This window comes from Heptranchias perlo, chromosome 24, assembly GCF_035084215.1.
Source record: "Heptranchias perlo isolate sHepPer1 chromosome 24, sHepPer1.hap1, whole genome shotgun sequence".
Classification (NCBI taxonomy): Eukaryota; Metazoa; Chordata; class Chondrichthyes; order Hexanchiformes; family Hexanchidae; genus Heptranchias; species Heptranchias perlo.
Window position 1 is genome coordinate 4,612,024 of NC_090348.1, and position 20,411 is coordinate 4,632,434.

At 43.8% G+C, this 20,411-nt stretch overlaps 2 protein-coding genes across 5 annotated transcripts in view; one reads left to right on the top strand and one right to left on the bottom strand.

Annotated features, from left to right (window-relative positions):
- vezt (vezatin, adherens junctions transmembrane protein) overlaps positions 1-10,001 on the bottom strand; it is a 52,681-nt gene extending 42,680 nt beyond the window's left edge. For both annotated transcript variants that reach the window (XM_068004635.1, XM_068004634.1), the window contains exons 1-2: positions 9,932-10,001; positions 3,053-3,184 (exon numbers count right to left, since the gene is read on the bottom strand). In XM_068004635.1, the coding sequence (XP_067860736.1) occupies positions 3,053-3,184; positions 9,932-9,961 (162 nt within the window). In that variant the 5' untranslated portion in view covers positions 9,962-10,001. The remainder of the gene's footprint in view (positions 1-3,052; positions 3,185-9,931) is intronic.
- Positions 10,002-10,279: 278 nt separating this feature from the next.
- Positions 10,280-20,411, top strand: part of fgd6 (FYVE, RhoGEF and PH domain containing 6) — a 108,545-nt gene continuing 98,413 nt past the window's right edge. For all 3 annotated transcript variants that reach the window (XM_068004637.1, XM_068004639.1, XM_068004640.1), the window contains exon 1: positions 10,280-10,576. In XM_068004637.1, coding sequence (XP_067860738.1) covers positions 10,567-10,576 — 10 coding nt within the window. In that variant the 5' untranslated portion in view covers positions 10,280-10,566. The remainder of the gene's footprint in view (positions 10,577-20,411) is intronic.

Below are 20,411 nucleotides of genomic sequence, written 5' to 3' on the forward strand. Positions count from 1 at the left end.
GCAGCACAATATTTGAAACACGATAAAAAACTGGTGCACCATGGTACAATGGAACTTATCATGGTTGAACTGAATAGCAGTAGATTCTATTTATAAACCACCAGGTGAACAGTTTGCATGACCTACCAACTTTCCCCGCCAGAAAAACCATGCCTTTTCATAGATGGCGTCAACAGTCACAACGGCATCTGGGGATTTTCCAACAATGATTATAATAGGGGAGAAGTGGGCGGCAATAAACAACCTTCTTTGCTCTATGATCCCAAGGACTAATGCACAATGGAACAAGTGGTACAATCCCGACCTAGCTTTTGTCACCTCCGATAATGCAAACAATTTTGAAAATCGTGAAGGGTCTAGAGAGAGTAGATAGAGAGAAACGGTACTCATTGGCGAAGGGTCAAGAACCAGAGGACGTAGATTTAAGGCGATTGGCAAAAGAACCAAAGGTGACATGAGGAAAAACTTTTTTTTTTACACACACAGCAAGTGGTTAGGATCTGGAATGCACTGCCTGAGGCCTTCAAAAGGGAACTGGATAAGTACTTGAAAGGAAAAAAATTGCAAGGCTACGGGGATAGGGCGGGGAGTAGGATTAGCTTGATTGCTCTTGCATAGAGCCAGCACGGACTCGATCAGCCGAATGGCCTCCTTCTATGCTGTAACCTTTCTATGATTCTAGGTTATGGTAGTGAACTGATACCAGTGCAACTGACAAAAAAGGCTACAATTCAACCCAGTACATGTTGAGTCTGAACTTCAGAAAAGCTGAATGGGAAGGCCTTATCTCTGAACTGGATGAATCTATCTGTAATATTACTCCAACATATGAGCACAATGGAGAATTTGTCTCCCTGATGTCGAACACTCCCCAAAAGTACGTCCCCAGGGGATGTTGAGCACTCTATGTACCTGGGCTTTCAGAACAAACAAGCCAATAGTATCTACAGAAGTGATTGACTTAGATCCCATTAGGCTTGGGGAAATGCACGAGAGATTGGAAAGGAGTGACGCTGGAGGGAGCTGACTGAAACAACAAACAACAAACCTGCGCTACAATAGCAAAAAACTGGCCACCATTCACAAGCTGAACCCTGAGGGACAACAACCAAAGTGCATGGCTGTAGTCTCTGCCAAGTCGCACACCAACTCATCCTAAATAAGCATACCAGCTCATAAGGCACTGCACAAAACAAATTACCAAGCAGGAACTCCACTTACTCCTCTGTCAGATTTGCTGTGTCTATCAGCAGATCAATATTGAGGAGATAAAATAACCATAAAAATCCTGAAATGCGGAAAGGCAGCTGGATTCAGTGGTATAACTAATGAACTATTACTGCACTTTAGGACAAGGGCACAGAAGTGGCTACTTGACTTTTTCAACTGTTGTGTGGTGACAATGCAGATACCCAGGCTGTGGAGACAGGCCAAGGTGGCTGCAATACTTGAAACATATAAAGACCCCCAAATCTGCAGAGAATTACCGCCCAATATCTTTACTCTGCTCGACCAAGCTATATGAGCAGATGATGATGAGCAGAATAGCACCAATAATGGGAAGGGCAGCTAGCTGATGACCAAACTGGTTTCCGGTCAGTACAATTATGCTTTGTTCAAGGTGGAAACCTAACTCAACGCATCGAAAATGGTTTCAAAAATCAAAATAGGGGCTGTGTTTGTTGATTTGTTGGCTGCTTACGACACTGTGAAACATTGTTCCCTCTTACTGAAACTGGCAAGAATTTTGAGAAATAGCAAAATGGTCCAGATCATCTCCTCCCTGCTCCAGTTTCTTTGTCGGGATGGGTGGTCAGAAAGTCATTGGCATACGCAATGGTATGGATTGCCCCAAGGCTCAGTGCTAGCACTGCTGCTGTTTAATGTCTACACAAGTGACCAACCAGAATTAACCAATGTGCAAAGATTTATCTATGCAGAAGATATTTGCATCATTACCCAATCAGAAAGATTTCAGGACATTCAGCACATCCTGACTGACTCCCTGAGTGTACTTGGAGAATTCTATCGCACATGGTCCCTGAATGCCAACCCTTGCAAGATACATAGAGCCTCGTATTACTCAATTGCAGAATACTGTGCCACAGTTTGGTCATGCTTGAGCCATGCACTCAAAATTGATACTGAATTCAATCAATCCTGTAGAATCATCAGTGACTTTGAAAACAGCTCCCAGTAGAACTGTCGCTATACTGCTTTGTGGGGATTGTATCACCAGTGAGGTGGGATGCCTTCCGTAAAAACGAAAGACAAAAACAGGTGTGTGATTCTAGGCAGCGACTGCATGGACATATTCCACCACTCAAAAGGCTGAAGTCTAGAAAGAACTTTGCCTCTGAAAATCCTTTATCCTAAACTATAATTGTGGAAGGCTACAGAGTAACAACATAGCAAGAACTGCCGATCATCTTGGAATACCTGGTTCCTTCAGAACAACTCCCTTCAGAACAACTCCCTTCAGAACAACTCCCTTCAGAACAACTCCCTTCAGAACAACTGACCTCGAACAAAAACAATGGTGCACCCTAAAATCGAGTGAGAGCTGAGATGGCAAAGACTGGTGACGATATGACCAAGTGGAAGCTGAAAAACGACCTCAAATGTGAATGTGAAGAGCCGAGGCAAGCACTTGAACACTGCCTGATGCAATGTCCCTTGTCAATATCTTGTACTCCTGAGGAACTATTTAAGATAAATGACAACACTAGACCTTGGCCGCAGTATTGGAGTAGCAAGTTGTGATGAATCAATGAAAAGATCTTTTAACAGGTTATTTTGACTCACAGAAATCTTTAGTGTGGCTCAAGAAAAGTTTCAAAAACTTGTATGTGTTGGGCTACCCAAAATTCTGACTGAAATTTCTCTGAAGGCTGTTTTGAACGTAAAAGACATAAAATACACAGCTAATTTTGATAGATGTTAATTGAAAGGATGCTGTGCCTTTAATGTCAGGACAGAGCTAGATCCCATGATCTTTGTTCTGGGAAGAACAGGCCCTTTCTCAAGTATATTCGAGGCTCTAAGGACTCACTTTTGGTGTGGCGGGGATATCCAGTTCATTTGGTTCCTCCTTTGATGAGCATTCTTCCACCCTTGACGAAGTTGGACAGGTTTCAAAGTCAGTGTGTCCCACATCCTGCAAGTATTGGTATAAAGGAGAGTTCTGGTACATAGAAGGGAAATAAGAGGCATTTTAGGCAAGTAGTATAAAAGCATAGTCCACAGCAAGTTAGCTTTCAAACTTATAAGAGACCTGTATTATTATTGCATATTTAACTAAAGAAAGACAAACAAACTGTATTGCATAAGCATACAAAACACATCACCTTCTGTGGGTTCAATAGGTCATGTGTTGTGGCACTCAACTGCACAGAGCTGGAAGGGTCCAGGTTCAGTTGATAAATGCCAAGTTAATTGAGCTCAACTGGGATGGCAGTGGAGGAACTAAAACTGCCCCCAGTATTCCAGGTTAAGGAGAGGAAAAACATTGGCTGGGTTGCTGCTCCTGATCCCCATCCATAATCCATAGGGACAAAGCCTGCTAGTGGATGTTGGGCGAGCACAAAGTTGGACAGAGATGTGATGCTTTGCAAAGATACTCACTGTACAAACTTCCAATAAAAAAGTAAGCACTTGAGTGAAGTCCTGGAAAGCAACCGCATCCACTGAACCTTCACAGATTGCTGCCTTCAGGTCAGGAAGTATGGTGGAAAAATGTGGAGCAGCTGGGATGGAATTGGCAATCTGAGGTGTGCAGTTTCCGCTGGCAACTGAACATGCAACGGTGTCTTCAGTAATTTTGTCCAGAAACACTGGGACATTAAATTTGTGAGATTTGCTACAAGGAAGTGGCAGTTAGTTTCACAAGTCATCAGTGGCTTCTCATCTCAGCAGTACGAATTACAGAGTTACTGTCAGCAGGTAAAATTCACTTGTCTGCTGAAGAGAAGAATGGTCTGAACTACATAAATGTACTGGTAACAGAGTTCTCTCTCACTCTCGACAGCTTTTAACATGTGACTTCCAATTACATACCAAGGTAGAAAATTATGGGTTCAGCTGTGTCAACAGATTTCACAACTTTACGATTCTAAAATTGTTATGGTATGAACTGGCATGAATGAAAACACAAGCTAATGTCAGAGGTTTTTGTTTCAAACTGCAGGCGTTTCAACTCACACAACAGAAAAACAGCACTTTAAGTCTGATGAGTTCATGTTTTGGTTCACTACTCGTGTAATGTGAGTCCACTTACAACAACAACTTGCATTTTTGTAGCGCTTTTAACGTAGAAAAACATCTCAAGGCACTTCACAGGAATGCAATCAGACAAAATTAGATGCCAAAGCAGGAGGTATTAGGAGGGGTTACCAAAAGCATGGCCAAATAGGTGGGTTTTATGGAGACTCAAAGGAGGAGAGGGAGGTGGAGAGGCGGAGAGGCAGAGAGATTTAGGGAGGGAATTTCAGAGCAGAGGGCCCAGATGTCTGCAAGCATGGCTGCCAATGGTGGGGCAAAGGGGGGAGGGGGGGAATGCACAAGAGGCCAATGTTTAATTGGAGGAAATTGTGATTCATCCAAGACTCGATGTAGGATTAGCAATCTGACAACACAGTGGCTGTGGAGAGGTCAAAAGAGATAGTGGAGAGATAGAGCTGGGTGTAATTGGCATACATGTGGTAGCTGACCCCATGTATTCAGATGATGTCGCCAAGGGCAGCATATAGATGAGGAAGAGGAAGGGACCAAGGATAAATGGCTCCAGATGTAACAATGCGGGGACAGGGAGATAAGCATTTGTTGAAGATACTGTGGTTATGGTTGGATAAGGTAAGAGTGGAACCAAGCATGAGCAGTTTCACTGGACTGGACAACGGAGGAAAGGCACTGGGGGAAGATAGTGTGGTCAACCGTGTCAAAAGCTGTAGAGACGGAATACCAGGTGGGATAATGCACCACAGTCACAGAGGATGTCAGAGGGGTTGAGGTGGATTTTTTGAGGGGTTATGTGCAAGATAGGCAGAAATCAGCATCCCTTGGACTTAAGGGAGCAAAGATGGGGGCCATACTGGAGGAACAGAGTAAAGGTTTTAGTGGGGAGCAGGGCATCAAAGGTGGAGGAGAACAAGTGGTTGAGTTAATTTAGAAATTAAATTGAAAAGGACCATGTTATTTAAAGCAACAGATATCTCCAGCTTGATTATGGCAGAACATGACAGCTTCCTCACTTGTTATTTGCACAGAATTACATGAAATATTAGGTTGTGTTTGGACACCTTTCTCAGGATATCACTGTTTAAAGTGAAAGGCACTTATTGACTGCACTGCCATTTAAACAGTTTTATCAGTCACAACAGCTGCTACTACAAAATTGAAACAAGCAGAGACGTAGCTTAATGTACAAATTACTGCATTCACTGAAAAACAATCCAGTAGTGACAGGTGTTGTAGTTTTAATACCTTTGATGTGGCCAGTGTTGAAAAATTACTGCAGACAGCTTTTCTAGTATGCAAAACAAAACCTTTTACAATTTGGGACTAGTGGGATGAACGTCTGTTGTAGCTTTTCTTCCATCTTTTATATCATATGAGTCAATGAGTGTGGAAGTTTACAAATAAATTCATGATAATGCAAGCTTTGGAGATATACAGCAGAAGCTCACCAACTCCAGGGTGTTAGGTTTCAAAGAGCTGTTAAAGGGCCTTTGTTGATTGATGCCTTGCAAGGATACCAAACAGCTGGAATGTTTGTCGCATTTACGGAAGAGAGCAAGTGAACTGACAGATTGGCTCACCAGTATCTCCATCAGCTGATCTTATGAATCTTCTAGTTCAAAGATGGTATGTTGATCAGGCACACTTATAAGCTTTGAAAGTTTAAGATGAGAAGCCAAACATCAACTGCGAACTATCTGACTACTGAAATGAACTCAGTAATGGTTCATACTGCACACTTTCATGCACAGTAACCCCTGGTCAACTCCTGGCTCATGAACAGCACTGTATGAATCCTCAGGTAAGGTTGTCTGCCTAACCTATCATCTGGGGAATGGGGAATGACTTGGGGAATGTAAAGAGTAGAAAAATAACTGGCGTTGGGTGACAAAGACGGTATTCCATCTCAAGGTAGAATAAGCTTACGGAAGGTAGTTTTAAGAGATCAACAGCTTTGTGTAGAAATGAAAGTTGAGTGAGATTTGGATCTCTTGATAGAGAACCTTGCAGATTACTGCAGGCGACTGACTCGCTTTCTATTGTGAATCGTCATTACAGAAAGTTTCTGTCCAAGACTGATAGTAGTTATTATGGCTGGAAATTAATCACATGTGGCATAATAGGAAACAATATTTAATGAAAAGTACTGTACCTCAGAGGAATACTCTAAGCTGCTACCTGCAATGATGAAAGGATCATCACAAAGATAAGAACAGAGGAGGGAGGCTGTTCAGTCTATCTAGCTGATGCTTCCATAGAAACCTATTGCTCCCCCCATCACAGCATCCACGTGCCTCTTGAATGATTTTCGCATTTTTGTCTCCACAACTTTACACAAAGACCGATCCAATGACCGTCACTTGAAGTTAGCCTTTTAGTGGTTTGTACCTATGTCACCTTTCCATAAGTCATGGTTTAAGTTACATAGAATTTACAGCACAGAAGCAAGCCATTCGACCCAACTGGTCTATGCCGGTGTTTATGCTCCATACGGGCCTCCTCCCACCCTACCAGCATATCCTCCCATTCCTTTCTCCCTCAAATTGAAACAGTGCTCTGGATAACTTTCCTCATAACTCAGTCCTCTAATATTAGGAACAGCCTTGTGGCCTTTCTCTGGACCACCTCCAGAATTTGGCTGTATCCCTTTTAACTCCGTGATCAGAATAGAATGCATGATCAAGGTGCAGCCTGACCAGACGCTATACAGTTTCAGCATAATGGCTTCAGACTGACTGATTTGGCAATATAGCTCAGCATTCTGTTTGCTTTGTTGATTGCTCCTCTGCAAATACTGTACATAACAATGGCAAGTGTGTTTCTGTAACTCCGACAGCTTCCTCAGACTTGACTGCTCCTCCTAATTTAGTAGGATCTGCCAATATTGCCGGCGCGGACACGATGGGCCGAATGGCCTCCTTCTGTGCCGTAAATTTTCTATAATTCTAATATATCCAACCTGAAATTGCTGTACACCAACAATAAACTTGAAGTGTAAATGCACCCTGGGTCATTTGCCATGACCAGGTTGAGATGGGAATGGCCTCTTGTGGCATCCCTGGCCCATTGGGACAGTAAACAGTCACACATTACATTTATCTCAGATTATGAATTGCTTCAGCATTCCCAGTCTAGCACAAAGTGTGTAGAATAGTTCATTTTAAACAATTAGTATGCTACTAAGAAATCAAAAGAGGGAGTATGTGTTGAGTGAAATCATTGCACAATGTGATCAGGAAAGAGATGTAGGAGTTATAATGCACAAATCTAGGAAACGCAGCCATGCACATTAAAAAAGGTAAATAAAGTACTGGATTGCATTAGCAGTAGGTTATATCGTTGAAGCACAAGTCTGTGGTCAGGCCATCTTGTGTACAATGTACATTTCTGGTCATCTAATGACAGGAAGAATATTATCTTTGGGACAGTGGAGTGGTGAGCAATTAAAATGAACCCAGGTATCAGATCTTTAAGTTGTGAGTAACAGTTAAGGAAATTGGACTCTTTTTCTCCCAAGGAAAACAAGATTTTTAGTTCACCTAAAAAAACCTTTTCAATGGTTATGAAAGGGATCGACGAAGTTGATTCAGACAAAGTATTCAATATGGCAAAGGGTTCAAGTATCAGGAAACACAAGTTGGAACCTCGGAATAACAAAGGAAGGTCATGGGGATTTTTTTTTACACAAAGGATATACTTATGAAACAAATTACCAGGAAAACCCATTGAAGCAAACGGTATAAATGGGTTAATGAGACAACTAGATACATTTCCAGAGAGAAAAGGAATGAACAATTTCCAGTTCCTAGAAACTCCAACTTGCAAATTATAAAAATTCCCAAATGATACAGTCGGGAACCTGACTGATGATTTCCAGGTTCCAAATATGGACAATCCGACCGTAAGCCAGCTATATTACATAAATGGTACCACAAATAAATATGGTATGGGAAACACGGAAAGTAGAATTTGTAAACAGATAAAGAATCAAATTAGGCTCACCCACACATCAGTGTATGGGGTGATATTAATCCACAGCGGCCAGAGAGGCCCTAGGTTTAATCCCTGTTCTATGTTGTGTTAGCTGGTCTTAGCTGGGAGTGACACAATTCCCCGCAGTGTCACCAAGTTGAAGGGAATGGAAGGGCAAGAAATCCTGATTTCTATCTAATGATGCCTACAGGAAAGTATGCGTGTGGATATCAGGGAGGACTGGTTAGTAGGTTCAGCTCTGGTACCCCTTCTGGTTTAACCAGCCTACTAACACTTGTTCCCTAGAGGGAATTACCTCTTGTAAACCATTGTGTCATGAATGCCACAAGAGAAATAGCCACTTGCACAAGATATCAAAATACATTGTCTGGAATTTCTAACCAAAAGGACTTTGAAGGTGCAAGTCTCCAAATATTTGCCCCAATGTCTAGACAGAAAAAGACTACAACAATAAAACTAAAAATACTATACAGAGACTGGGTAAATTCTGCCTAAAACTGTTGGCAGAATAGGTCCAGTTTTGTGCAACTGTGAAGTCTTTAGGTGGCTGAAATTTACATTTTGTTATACTAATAAAATAGAATGTTATGCTTCTTTGAATTACAAATAGTTGCTATCTCAGTAGACAATGGGCCATAATTTTTTGCAGCAGATCATTTAATGGCATTTGAGTTTAACCACGCATCTGCCCCTCGCCTGAAGTTGCTGTACAACTTGCGCCATCAGGTTAAACATTATTGAGACAGGAAAATCTGGGCCAATAGGAAATAAATAAACCCGAGAGCTGTTCATGAGATTCACAACTGAAGTGTCAGTAAATGGATGAATTGTAACACACATTCATTACTATAAACTGGTGTACTGGTAAAAAAAAAATTCCATCAGATTTTGGAAAAAAGAAATTCCCATTGTTTTGTTACCAAAAAACAGGTCTGGAGATATGTGTGTGTGTACACTTTGCATCCATAATGTCAAGATACATGTTACAGCTACGATTAACAAAATGGATACATCGGCCTACAATGTTCATAGCACAAACTGCAAAATTAAAATTCTGCATCAGCTATTTCACATTTCAGTGAGACTATGTGTTTCACAATACTATGCTACTTAAATATACACTTTAGCAATCAACATTTTGTAGCACATATTTTAGTAGTAACATACTATAAAAGTATCATACTATAAAAAGTGCGTTACTACTAAAATAGCTTGACATTATTTTGTGATCATAGAAACTTATATTAATTACTTTTGGAACTGCCATTGAGTCCCATAAAAGTGGTGTCTGTGAATTGTGCAAGTGACTTTTGATGTTCAAAATAAAAACTAATTTTTACTGATTTTCTCCAAATTTACCCGGGTTTTTTTGGGCTCCAATTTTTTTCTGATTTTTAATGCTAAAAATAAAAACTGAAAAATCTTGGGCTTTTAAATGGGCAATAAAAGCTGATTCTCAAAGTCCATAAGGACAGTTATGTTTGGCTTACTATAGTTCAATGATGTTCATTGCTAGAATTACACTGCATATTGACTGAACGCCTCACGCTATCAGCTGAAATGACATGTTCATTCACTTCTACACCTTTTACAAGTATGTATGAGGTTGTCATACAGGAGCCCTGGAATTTGAAGTGACAAACCAAATGCAAATACATCACTTGGACGACAAAACACACACGAAAAGCACAGCAACACTCACCTCCAGCACAAGCTCCTCATCCATCGTCATCCGCCATTAGAAGTGGGTGGGCACGGCGCGAGCGGGCTGGCATGGCTGGCTGGCGCTTGGTATTGTGGGAAGCGTAGTCCATCTGGGCGGGCTCACCCTGGGCAGCGGAGGGGAGGTTGGAGACTCAACGAACTACGTATCCCGTGACGCTTCGGGGCGGAGGGCTCAAGCGCACGCCCGCTTGGCGCGTTGCGACTGAGGTGAACACGGCAGCAATGCTCCGGGGGCCCGGGGGGCGGGGGGCGGGGGGCGTGACGTCACGGGGAGCGCTCGAGCCGCGGAAGGTTCGGCGGTTGGGCTGCAGAGGGCGCCGCGCGAGCTGAGCCGCGGCTCTCGAGACGAGCAGACAGCGGCTGTGAGAAAGAAGGAGAAGCGGCTCCTTCGCGGACGGCGACTTTTGTTTTCAAACATTTATATACTTTTTTTTTTAAAAAAAAAAATAAAATTCTATTACACGTACTGTGCACTTCAAGACCACAGGTTACCCTATCTCTCTCTTTCTCGCCGGAGGTTTTTAAAAAAAAAATAGAAGCACGCGACAATGGCTGGGAAGCAGACGGAGGACATGGAGCGGTAGGGAGCGCCGAGCGCACGGCACCCCCAGTATGAGCGCAGGTGAGTTGGTCGCCAACTTTCCGTTGAAGTTTCGCGAAGGGGCTTCGTTCTGCTGAGCTTCGTGCGAGGTGTTTACACCGGCGCGCGGCGTTCGCAGTCCGGGTTTGGCTTCATAAATGGAGTGGGGATGCAGTGATTGCAGGGGCTTTATTCACCCCGTTTGCTTTGGTGCTGCCTTGAAATGGGGGATCGGGTCCCTGATGTTTTTATGCCCAGCAGCTGCTGTCGGTCCCTTTAATCGCTGCCGATCAGGCTTCCTTTGAGCCTTCCACCCTGGAGTAGCACGAACCCGGCTCCCGGTTGCAATGCCGGGTTTTTTTGGTGCTGTGAGTTGCAGTTTTTTTTGTAAAGTAACCAAATTATTTTTGGTTTTTTTCCCCCCCCCCCCGGAGAAATATTTCAATCAATAATCGCGTCGCCCATTTTCTTTTGTCAAGGTAAAAGTCCAGGAGTGCTTTTTTTTATTAAACTGATTTCTGCAATCTGTAAAACGTGCTGTGTGTTGTAATGTTGGTTTGTTCGATCACATTGATAGTCACGTTAATGCCCGAACTCAACCGGCATATATTTTCTCTGGAACACAACGAGGTGCAACAGGAGAGTGATTTGCACCTTCTATATTGTGGTGACGACTATTCATTGACCACATCATTTACCATCTGTCGCTTTTCTTGGAAGCGTCTTCGATAGCTCCTTTTGAGGAGATTAGCCCTGTCCAAGTTTGTCTTTCAGCCCTTCGACAAGCAGTCCACTAAATTCCAACCAACATCAGCTGCACAGGGTCCTTTTGTGTCAGCGTTATGTATATTCAGCATACACATTGGGATTGTGAATGGAAAATAAAAATTGTCCTTTTTGCGGTTCAAACGATCTAGATTTTATATTTTAAAAAGTTTTCTTGCAGTGATAGAGCGCGCAAAATAAGGGTGCTTTTAAGATGTGCAAAATAAAGCGTCATCTTTAACATGACCAGACTTAACTTTACCACTTATTACTGCAGTGCGAACCAAATTAACCCGAAACTGTCAATGGATTATCTTATCTATGCACAACTTAGTCTTGTACACATCTGAAGAGAATTAGTATTTTAAAGAAAAAGTAATTTAAAAATTGACGAAATTTGCTGTAAATGACATTGCATCCTTACTGATGCATATTCAGGATTATGTAACTCAAAAAGTCTCCATTTCTTTGGTTTTGAATGACTGTCCGTTTTGTTTCTGTGTGGCATCTGGTTTGCATTTTGAAACTGTTTAAAACTATGTATTGTTAAGGAACTCTCTGTGACTTTATAAGTGGGCAGTACTAAAGTAGCAATTGTGTAAGTTTGGGGAGCAGCTGTGTATTTGGCACTTGTGATTGTCTAGCTATTGGGGGCAGAACTTCAGATGCTTCCTTCCTATTACTGTGGACCACCGGTTTAACTCCTGGTCACAGCTGACACTGAAACCCATTTAGTATTTGAAGGAGCTTTGTCTGTTCTCTGAGGGGCAGGCCTTAATCTCAAATTTCTGAAAGCTCCAAAGCAGATTTAAACAAAAAGAAAAAGATTGGATTGAGTATTTTGTTAGAAATTTTTTTTCACTGAAAAAGTGGGAATTTTCAACCACGTTTTATAAACTGAGTAGGACTGTTGATGGGGTTGGTCATAATTAAATCTGTGTTCTAGTCCTGTATTGACTAAGCATGAAATTCCTTTACCACTCTTCTGAAGGCTGGTTAAGGTAGTGTGTAGCTAAGTCATGCAATGAGCATACGAAATTGATGGGCAGGAAAAGACCGGCAGGTCCATCAAGCCTGCTCTACGTCATGATGGCTGGACCATCGTGGCTAAACACTTCTTCCCTGCTCTGATCTCCCCCTCCTCCCCCCAACCCATGTAATCTCCTAGGAGAGGCAAAAAAAACCAGGGCCAATAAAGGAAAAAATAATCTGTAAAATTCCTCTCTGACCTCGGCAAATTGGAACCAGTCAAGGAGATCACATGGACCAAGTGTTATCTATAAAGACACTTGCCTTCTATATGATGCGATCTTTGCCCCAGTCAGGAACCGGTCCAGCTCCCTCTTAAAGGCAGAGAGTCAGCACCCACCACACCAGCCGGCAGTGTATTCCAGAGACACTCAATTTGCTGGGAAAAGAAGAACCGCCTAACATCGAGTCTATTCCTACTCTTCCATAGTCTAAACTCGTGTCCCCTGATCTTCCCCAATCTGTTAAACTGGAATAATCTATCATTAGGGATGCTGTCCAGCCCTTTAATTATTTTATAGACTCTATCAGGTCACCTCTAAGTCTACGCTGCTCTAAAGTAAATAGACCAAGGTCCTTGAGCCCATTTGAGTGGCTATGGTTTTTAAAGCTAGGAATCATTCTGGTAGCTCTACTGGACCTTTTCCAAGGCCACTATATTGTAGCCACTATGGGCTCAGTACTCTAGATGCGGTCTGCCCAGCAACCTGTATGGTGTCAAAATGGTGTGCTTTGATTTACACTGAATGGCTCTATTAATACAACCCAATACCTTGTTAGCTTTAGCTACAGTTTCTTTACATGGGTCATGAACCTTTAGTGTTCTATGTACAATAACACCAAGATCTTTTTCTCTCTCAACCTCTTTCAGTATTGTTCTCTGCAAATGATACATGTATTCTGTGTTTGCTCTACCAACATGCATGACACTACATTTATCTAAATTAAATGCCATTTGCCAATGTGTGGCCCACTCCCCAGGCACGTATAAATCTTTTTGGATTTTATTGCACTCCTCTACCTTCTTAACCCTTGTACAGATTTTGGTGCCATCTGCAAACTTACTGACCATACTCCCAATACCGCTGTCTAGGTCATTAATAAAGACTGTGAAGAGTAGCAGACCTAGGACCAATCCCTGAGGACACCACTAGTAATGTGCCTCCAAGCTGCACCACATCTGTTAACTACAACTTTTTGGCTATGGGATTGGAGCCAATTCCTCCTAATCCAGTTTTTCAAATTTCTACTGATACCACAAGATTCTATGGTGTGGTATAGACATATAGGCTTTCTGAAAGTCCAGGTAGACAATGTCTACCGGATTATCATCATCCACTACCCTGGTGACGACCCTTTTTTTTCGGAAGCCGTGTTGTGAATTTCTAATGACCCCGTACCTTTTTCAATGATCATAAAAGGCATCTCTTATGATCCCTTCTAGCATCTTCCAAATAATGGATGTCAGGCCTGTAGTTTCCCAGCTCTGATTTATCCCCTTTTTTTGAAAATGGTAACTGCATGAGCTAGCTTCCAATCTAAGGGAATTATTCCTGACTATTGAACGATTAAAGATACAGGCAAGGCGCTCACAGAGAACCTGTCCCATCTCTTTAATCACACTTGGATGGATATTATCCGGACCTGGAGCCCTATCAATTTTGAGCTTTCGTAATTTATCCAAGATGACATTACTATCTATTTTAATATTAATAGTGCTGTTCAATACTAAGCACTTCTCATCTGGAACATAAATATCACCTACAGGAGTATAGACCGATGCAAAATAGTCATTTAGCAGCTCTGCCATAACCTGAGAATCAGTATGGAAGTGTCCTACGGTGTCCTTTGTGGTCTTCTGACGACTGACCTAGCTTTAAAAAAAAGCTATCTTCTTTTCCAGAGATCTGTTGGCGAACCTTATGGCTGTTCTCCTGCGAGTTAGATGCTTTAAATGTGTAGAATGCCTCCTGTTTCAGTCGAATTTGCCACTTTACATTCCTTGTCAACCATAATGATTTTGTTTTACCATGTGCCCGTCTTTTAACCATTAGGACATACACGGCTTCATTCTGTTTGATGTGGAGATGCCGGTGATGGACTGGGGTTGACAATTGTAAACAATTTTACAACACCAAGTTATAGTCCAACAATTTTATTTGAAATTTACAAGCTTTCGGAGGCTTCCTCCTTCCTCAGGTAAATGTCAGGAACTCCTCGAAGCCTACGCATTTATAAATCACAGAACAATACATGGTGATTACAGACAGTCTTTGCAACTGCCCGTTGCCAAGGCAATCACAGTGTTCAGACAGAGAGGTGTTACCTACAAAGCCCCCGAATATACAGTCAACAAAAAAAAACAAACAGGAAAAAAAAACAGAGAGAGAGAGGCAGAGAAAGCCAGCAAATGACCCGTTATATTAAAAACAGATAGCTTTTGTTCGCTGGTGGGGTAACGTGTAGCGTGACATGAACCCAAGATCCTGGTTGAGGCTGTCCTCATGGGTGCGGAACTTGGCTATCAATTTCTGCTCGATGATTTTGCGTTGTCGTGTGTCTCGAAGGCCGCCTTGGAGTACGCTTACCCGAAGGTCGGTGGCTGAATGTCCCTGACTGCTGAAGTGTTCCCCGACTGGGAGGGAACCCTCCTGTCTGGCGATTGTTGCGCGGTGTCCGTTCATCCGTTGTCGCAGCGTCTGCATGGTCTTGCCAATGTACCATGCTCTGGACACACGAATCTCCATCAAAGACGGGCACCTCAGCACCTCACTCTACCGCAAGCCCACGGACAACCTCACGATGCTCCACTTTTCCAGCTTCCACCCTAACCACGTCAAAGTGGCCATCCCCTATGGACAGGCCCTGTGAATACACAGGGTCTGCTCAGACGAGGAGGAACGCGATGGACACCTACAGACGCTGAAAGACGCCCTAGTAAGAACGGGATATGACGCTCGACTCATCGATCGACAGTTCCGACGGGCCACAGCGAAAAATCGCATAGACCTCCTCAGAAGACTAACACGGGACGCAACCAACAGAGTACCCTTCGTCGTCCAGTACTTTCCCGGAGCGGAGAAACTACGCCATGTTCTCCGCAGCCTTCAACATGTCATCAATGACGACGAACACCTCACTATGGCCATCCCCACACCTCCACTACTCGCCTTCAAACAGCCACCCAACCTCAAACAGACCATCGTTCGCAGCAAATTACCCAGCTTTCCGGAGAACAGCGTCCACGACACCACACAACCCTGCCACGGTAACCTCTGCAAGACATGCCAGATCATCGACACAGATACCACCATCACACGAGAGGACACCACCCACCAGGTGCATGGTTCATACTCCTGTGACTCGGCCAACGTTGTCTACCTCATACGTTGCAGGAAAGGATGCCCCAGAGCATGGTACATTGGCGAGACCATGCAGACGCTGCGACAACGGATGAACGGACACCGTGCAACAATCGCCAGACAGGAGGGTTCCCTCCCAGTCGGGGAACACTTCAGCAGTCAGGGACATTCAGTCACCGACCTTCGGGTAAGCGTACTCCAAGGCGGCCTTCGAGACACACGACAACGCAAAATCGTCGAGCAGAAATTGATAGCCAAGTTCCGCACCCATGAGGACGGCCTCAACCGGGATCTTGGGTTCATGTCACGCTACACGTAACCCCACCAGCGAACAAAAGCTATCTGTTTTTAATATAACGGGTCATTTGCTGGCTTTCTCTGCCTTCCGGATCTTTCTGCCTCTCTCTTTTTCCTGTTTGTTTTTTTTTGTTGACTGTATATTCGGGGGCTTTGTAGGTAACACCTCTCTGTCTGAACACTGTGATTGCAACTGCCCGTTGCCAAGGCAAAGACTATCTGTAATCACCATGTATTGTTCTGTGATTTATAAATGCGTAGGCTTCGAGGAGTTCCTGACATTTACCTGAGGAAGGAGGAAGCCTCCAAAAGCTTGTAAATTTCAAATAAAATCGTTGGACTATAACTTGGTGTTGTAAAATTGTTTACAATCATTCTGTTTGAGTGGTTTTAAATAGAACCCATTTGTCCTCAGTACTTAATTACCTCTCTAGTAGATCAAAAGCAAAATACTGCGGATGTGGAAATCTGAAATAAAAACAGAAGATGCTGGAAATACTCAGCAAGTCAGGCAGCATCTGTGGCGAAAGAAAGAGTCAACGTTTCAGGTCGATGACCTATCATCAGAACTGGAAGATGTTAAAAAGGTAATGGTTTTTAAGCAAGTACAGAGCCAAGGAAAGTCTCAGCTATTCTCCCCACTACACTAGATGGTTCACCATTTAATACAAGGAAAGTTGAAGTCTTCCATAATGCAAATTGGGCCCAGCCTAGAAGCCGTAGCAATTTGTGAACAAAGTTCCTCATCTGCTAGGGACAGCTATGCTGGAGGACTATAACAGGGGCCATTGGCTTGGACTAATTGAATCCAAACTGCTGCTGCTGATGTGCTAATATCTCTTGCTGCAGCAGGCAGATTATTTCTGACAAATAAGGTTACACCACCTCCCTTCTGGCCTGTTCTACCTTTCCTAAAACAGTTATACCCTGTGGTATTGCATTCGGCATCATCATTTAAATCTAGCCATGTCTCAGTAACATCTATAACATCTGGGTTTTCTAATGCTGCATAAGATTGTAGTTCCAGCAGTTTATTTCTAAGTCTTCTTGGCATTAGCATAGAAGCATTTGAATAATTTATCAGTTAGCTGACTCTGGGTACCATTCCTTTTCTGTGCCCTACCTTTAGAAAATCTGGGTAGTCTATTAGTGCTACCTACCCTGGAAGACGAAGAAGGCTACAGTTTTGGTTTCTGTTCTTCAGTTACTTAGCTGATCTTAGCTGGAACAGTGGTAGGACTGCGACTGTTCGGCTTTGCACTCCTTGTTAAGGGAATGGAAAATTGGCTGGAGATCCACCTCCTGATTTCTATCCAGCAAACCCTGCTGGAAGTGTGTGGCCATTAGGTGTGGTCAGGATGGGCCCCAGCAGTCTTAAAGCTGGCCACACGTGAAGAATGATCACCTGGGCAAGGTACCAGAAATTGACCAGCACTTTTGTGAGGAGCCAACATTTTCAGGAGGAGAAAATTGTCAGAAGGATCAGGAGGCAAATAAGCCGTGTATTTTTAAAAATTGCTTTTTCATCAGAAGTACAATAAAATTCCATCCCATTGACAGCCATCTGGCCGCAAAAGTGAAGCTGCATTAAAATGGCAACATTAACTACTTGGAAGAGTTTGTGAAAGCCAACAGCAGTAAAAATCGTCATGTAAATATTGAACTGTGGAAACGTTGTGGTATGTGTCTCGTATTAGTTAAGGAATAACGAATATAGAAAGAAAAATTATAATTCACTTCTGTGGCTGCTGATTAAATTCCTTTCAGGGGAGGGGAAGTAATGAGCTAATTCGCTGACTTGTATGAAGAGTCAAATATATCCATATCACTTTCTAGGAACGCAAAGATCAACACCATTTGCTCACTAAGTAGCCCACTAATAATCCAGAGGCCTGGACTAATAATCCGGAGACATGAGTTCAAATCCCCATGGCAGCTGGGGAATTTAAATTCAGTTAATTAAATAAAACCTGGAATAAAAAGCTAGTATCAGTAATGGTGACCATGAAACTACTGGCTTGTCGTAAAAACCCATCTAGTTCAATAATGTCCTTTCAGGGAAGGAAATCTGGCGTCTTTACCCGGTCTAGCCTATTTGTGACTCCAGATCCACAGCAATGTGGTTGATTCTTAACTGCCCTCTGAAATGGCCCAGCAAGCCACTCAGTTGTGCAATCTCGCTACAAAAAGACATAAGAATAAAACCAGACGGACCATCCAGCATCGGACCATCAGGCATCGGACACGACAAAGGTAAAACAAGCCCAGTCGACCGTGCAAAGTCCTCCTCACTAATATCTGGGGACTTGTGCCAAAATTAGGAGAGCTGTACCAGACTAGAGAAGCAACAGCCTGACACAGCCATACTCACAGAATCATACCTTTCAGCCATCGTCCTAGACTCCTCCATCACCATCCCTGGGTATGTCCTGTCCCACGGGCAGGACAGACCCACCAGAGGTGGCAGCACTGTAGTACACAGTCAGAGGGGAGTGGCCATGGGAGTCCTCAACATTGACACTGGACCCCATGAAGTCTCATGGCATTAGATCATACATCGGCAAAGAAACCTCCTGCTGATTACCACCTACCACCCTCCCTCAGCTGATGAATCAGTCCTCCTCCACGTTGAGCATCACTTGGAGGAAGCACTGACGGTAGCAAGGGCACAGAATGTACTCTGGGTGGGGGACTTCAATATCCGTCACCAAGAGTGGCTCAGTGACTGACCAAGCTGGTTGAGTCCTGAAGGACATAGCTGCCAGACTGGGCCTGTGGCAGGTGGTGAGAGAACCAACACGAACGAGAAACCTACTTGACCTCATCCTCACCAATCTACCTGTCACAGAGACACGACAGTCTTGTCTTCACACTGAGAACGCTACAACCGTGCTAAATGGGATAGAATCAGAACAGATCTAGTAGCTCAAAACTGGGCATCCATGAGGTGCTGTGGGCCATCAGCAGCAGCAGAATTGTATGCCACCACAATCTGTAACCTCATGGCCTGGCATATCCCTCACTCTACCATTACCATCAAGCCAGGGGATCAACCCTGATTCAATGAGGAGTGTAGAACAGCATGCCAGGAGCAGCATCAGGTGAGGTGCCAACCAGGTGAAGCTACGACACAAGACTACATGCATGCTAAACAGCGGAAGCAGCATGCTATAGCCAGAGCTAAGCGATTCCACAACCAACGAATCAGATCAAAGCTCTGCAGTCCTGCCACATCCAGTCGTGAATGGTGGTGGACAATTAAACAACTAACGGGAGGAGAATGCTCCGTGAACATCCCCATCCTCAGTGACTGCAGCGCCCAGCATGTGAGTGCAAAGACAAGGCTGAAGCGTTTGCGACCATCTTCAGCCAGAAATGCCGAGTGGATGATCCATCTCAGCCTCCTGCCGAGATCCCCTCCATCACAGAAACCAGTCTTCAGCCAATTCAATTCACTCCACGTGATATCAAGAAACGGCTGAGTGCACTGGATACAGCAAAGGCTTATGGGCCTGACAACATCTCGGCTGTAGTGCCGAGGACTTGTGCTCCTAGAACTAGCCGTGCCCCTAGCCAAGCTGTTCCAGTACAACTACAACATTGGCATCTACCTGACAATGTGGAAAATTGCCCAGGTACGACCTGTCCACAGAAGCAGGATAAATCCAATCCAGTCAATTACTGCCCCATCAGTCCACTCTCAATCATCAGCAAAGTGACGGAAGATGTCGTCGATAGGGCTATCAAGCGGCACTTACTCACCAATAACCTACTCACAAATAACCTGCTCACCATTGCTCGGTTTGAGTTCCGCCAGGACCACTCGGTTCCAGACCTCATTACAGCTTTGGTCCAAAAATGGATAAAAGAGCTGAATTCCAGAGGTGAGGTGAGAGTGACTGTCCTTGACATCAAGGCAGCATTTGACCGAGTGTGGCATCAAGGAGCCCTCGTAAAATTGAAGTCAGTGGGAATCGGGGAAAACTGTCCATTTGCTGAAGTCATATCTGGCATGAAGGAAGATGGTAATGGATGTTGGAGGCCAATCATCTCAGCCCCATTTCATCTCTGCAGGAGTTCCTCAGGGCAGTGTCCTAGGCCCAACCATCTTCAGCTGCTTCATCAATGACCTTCCCTCCATCATAAGGTCAGAAGTGGGGATGTTTGATGATTGCACAGTGTTCAGTTTCATTCGCAACCCCTCAGATAATGAAGCAGTCCGTGTCCGCATGCAGCAAGACCTGGACAACATCCAGGCTTGGGCTGACAAGTGGCAAGTAACCTTCATGCCAGGCAATGACCATCTCCAACAAGAGAGAGTCGAACCACCTCCCCTTGACATTCAACGGCATTACCGAATCCCCTACCATCAACATCCTGGTGGTCACCATTGACCAGAAACATAACTGGACCAGCCATATTAA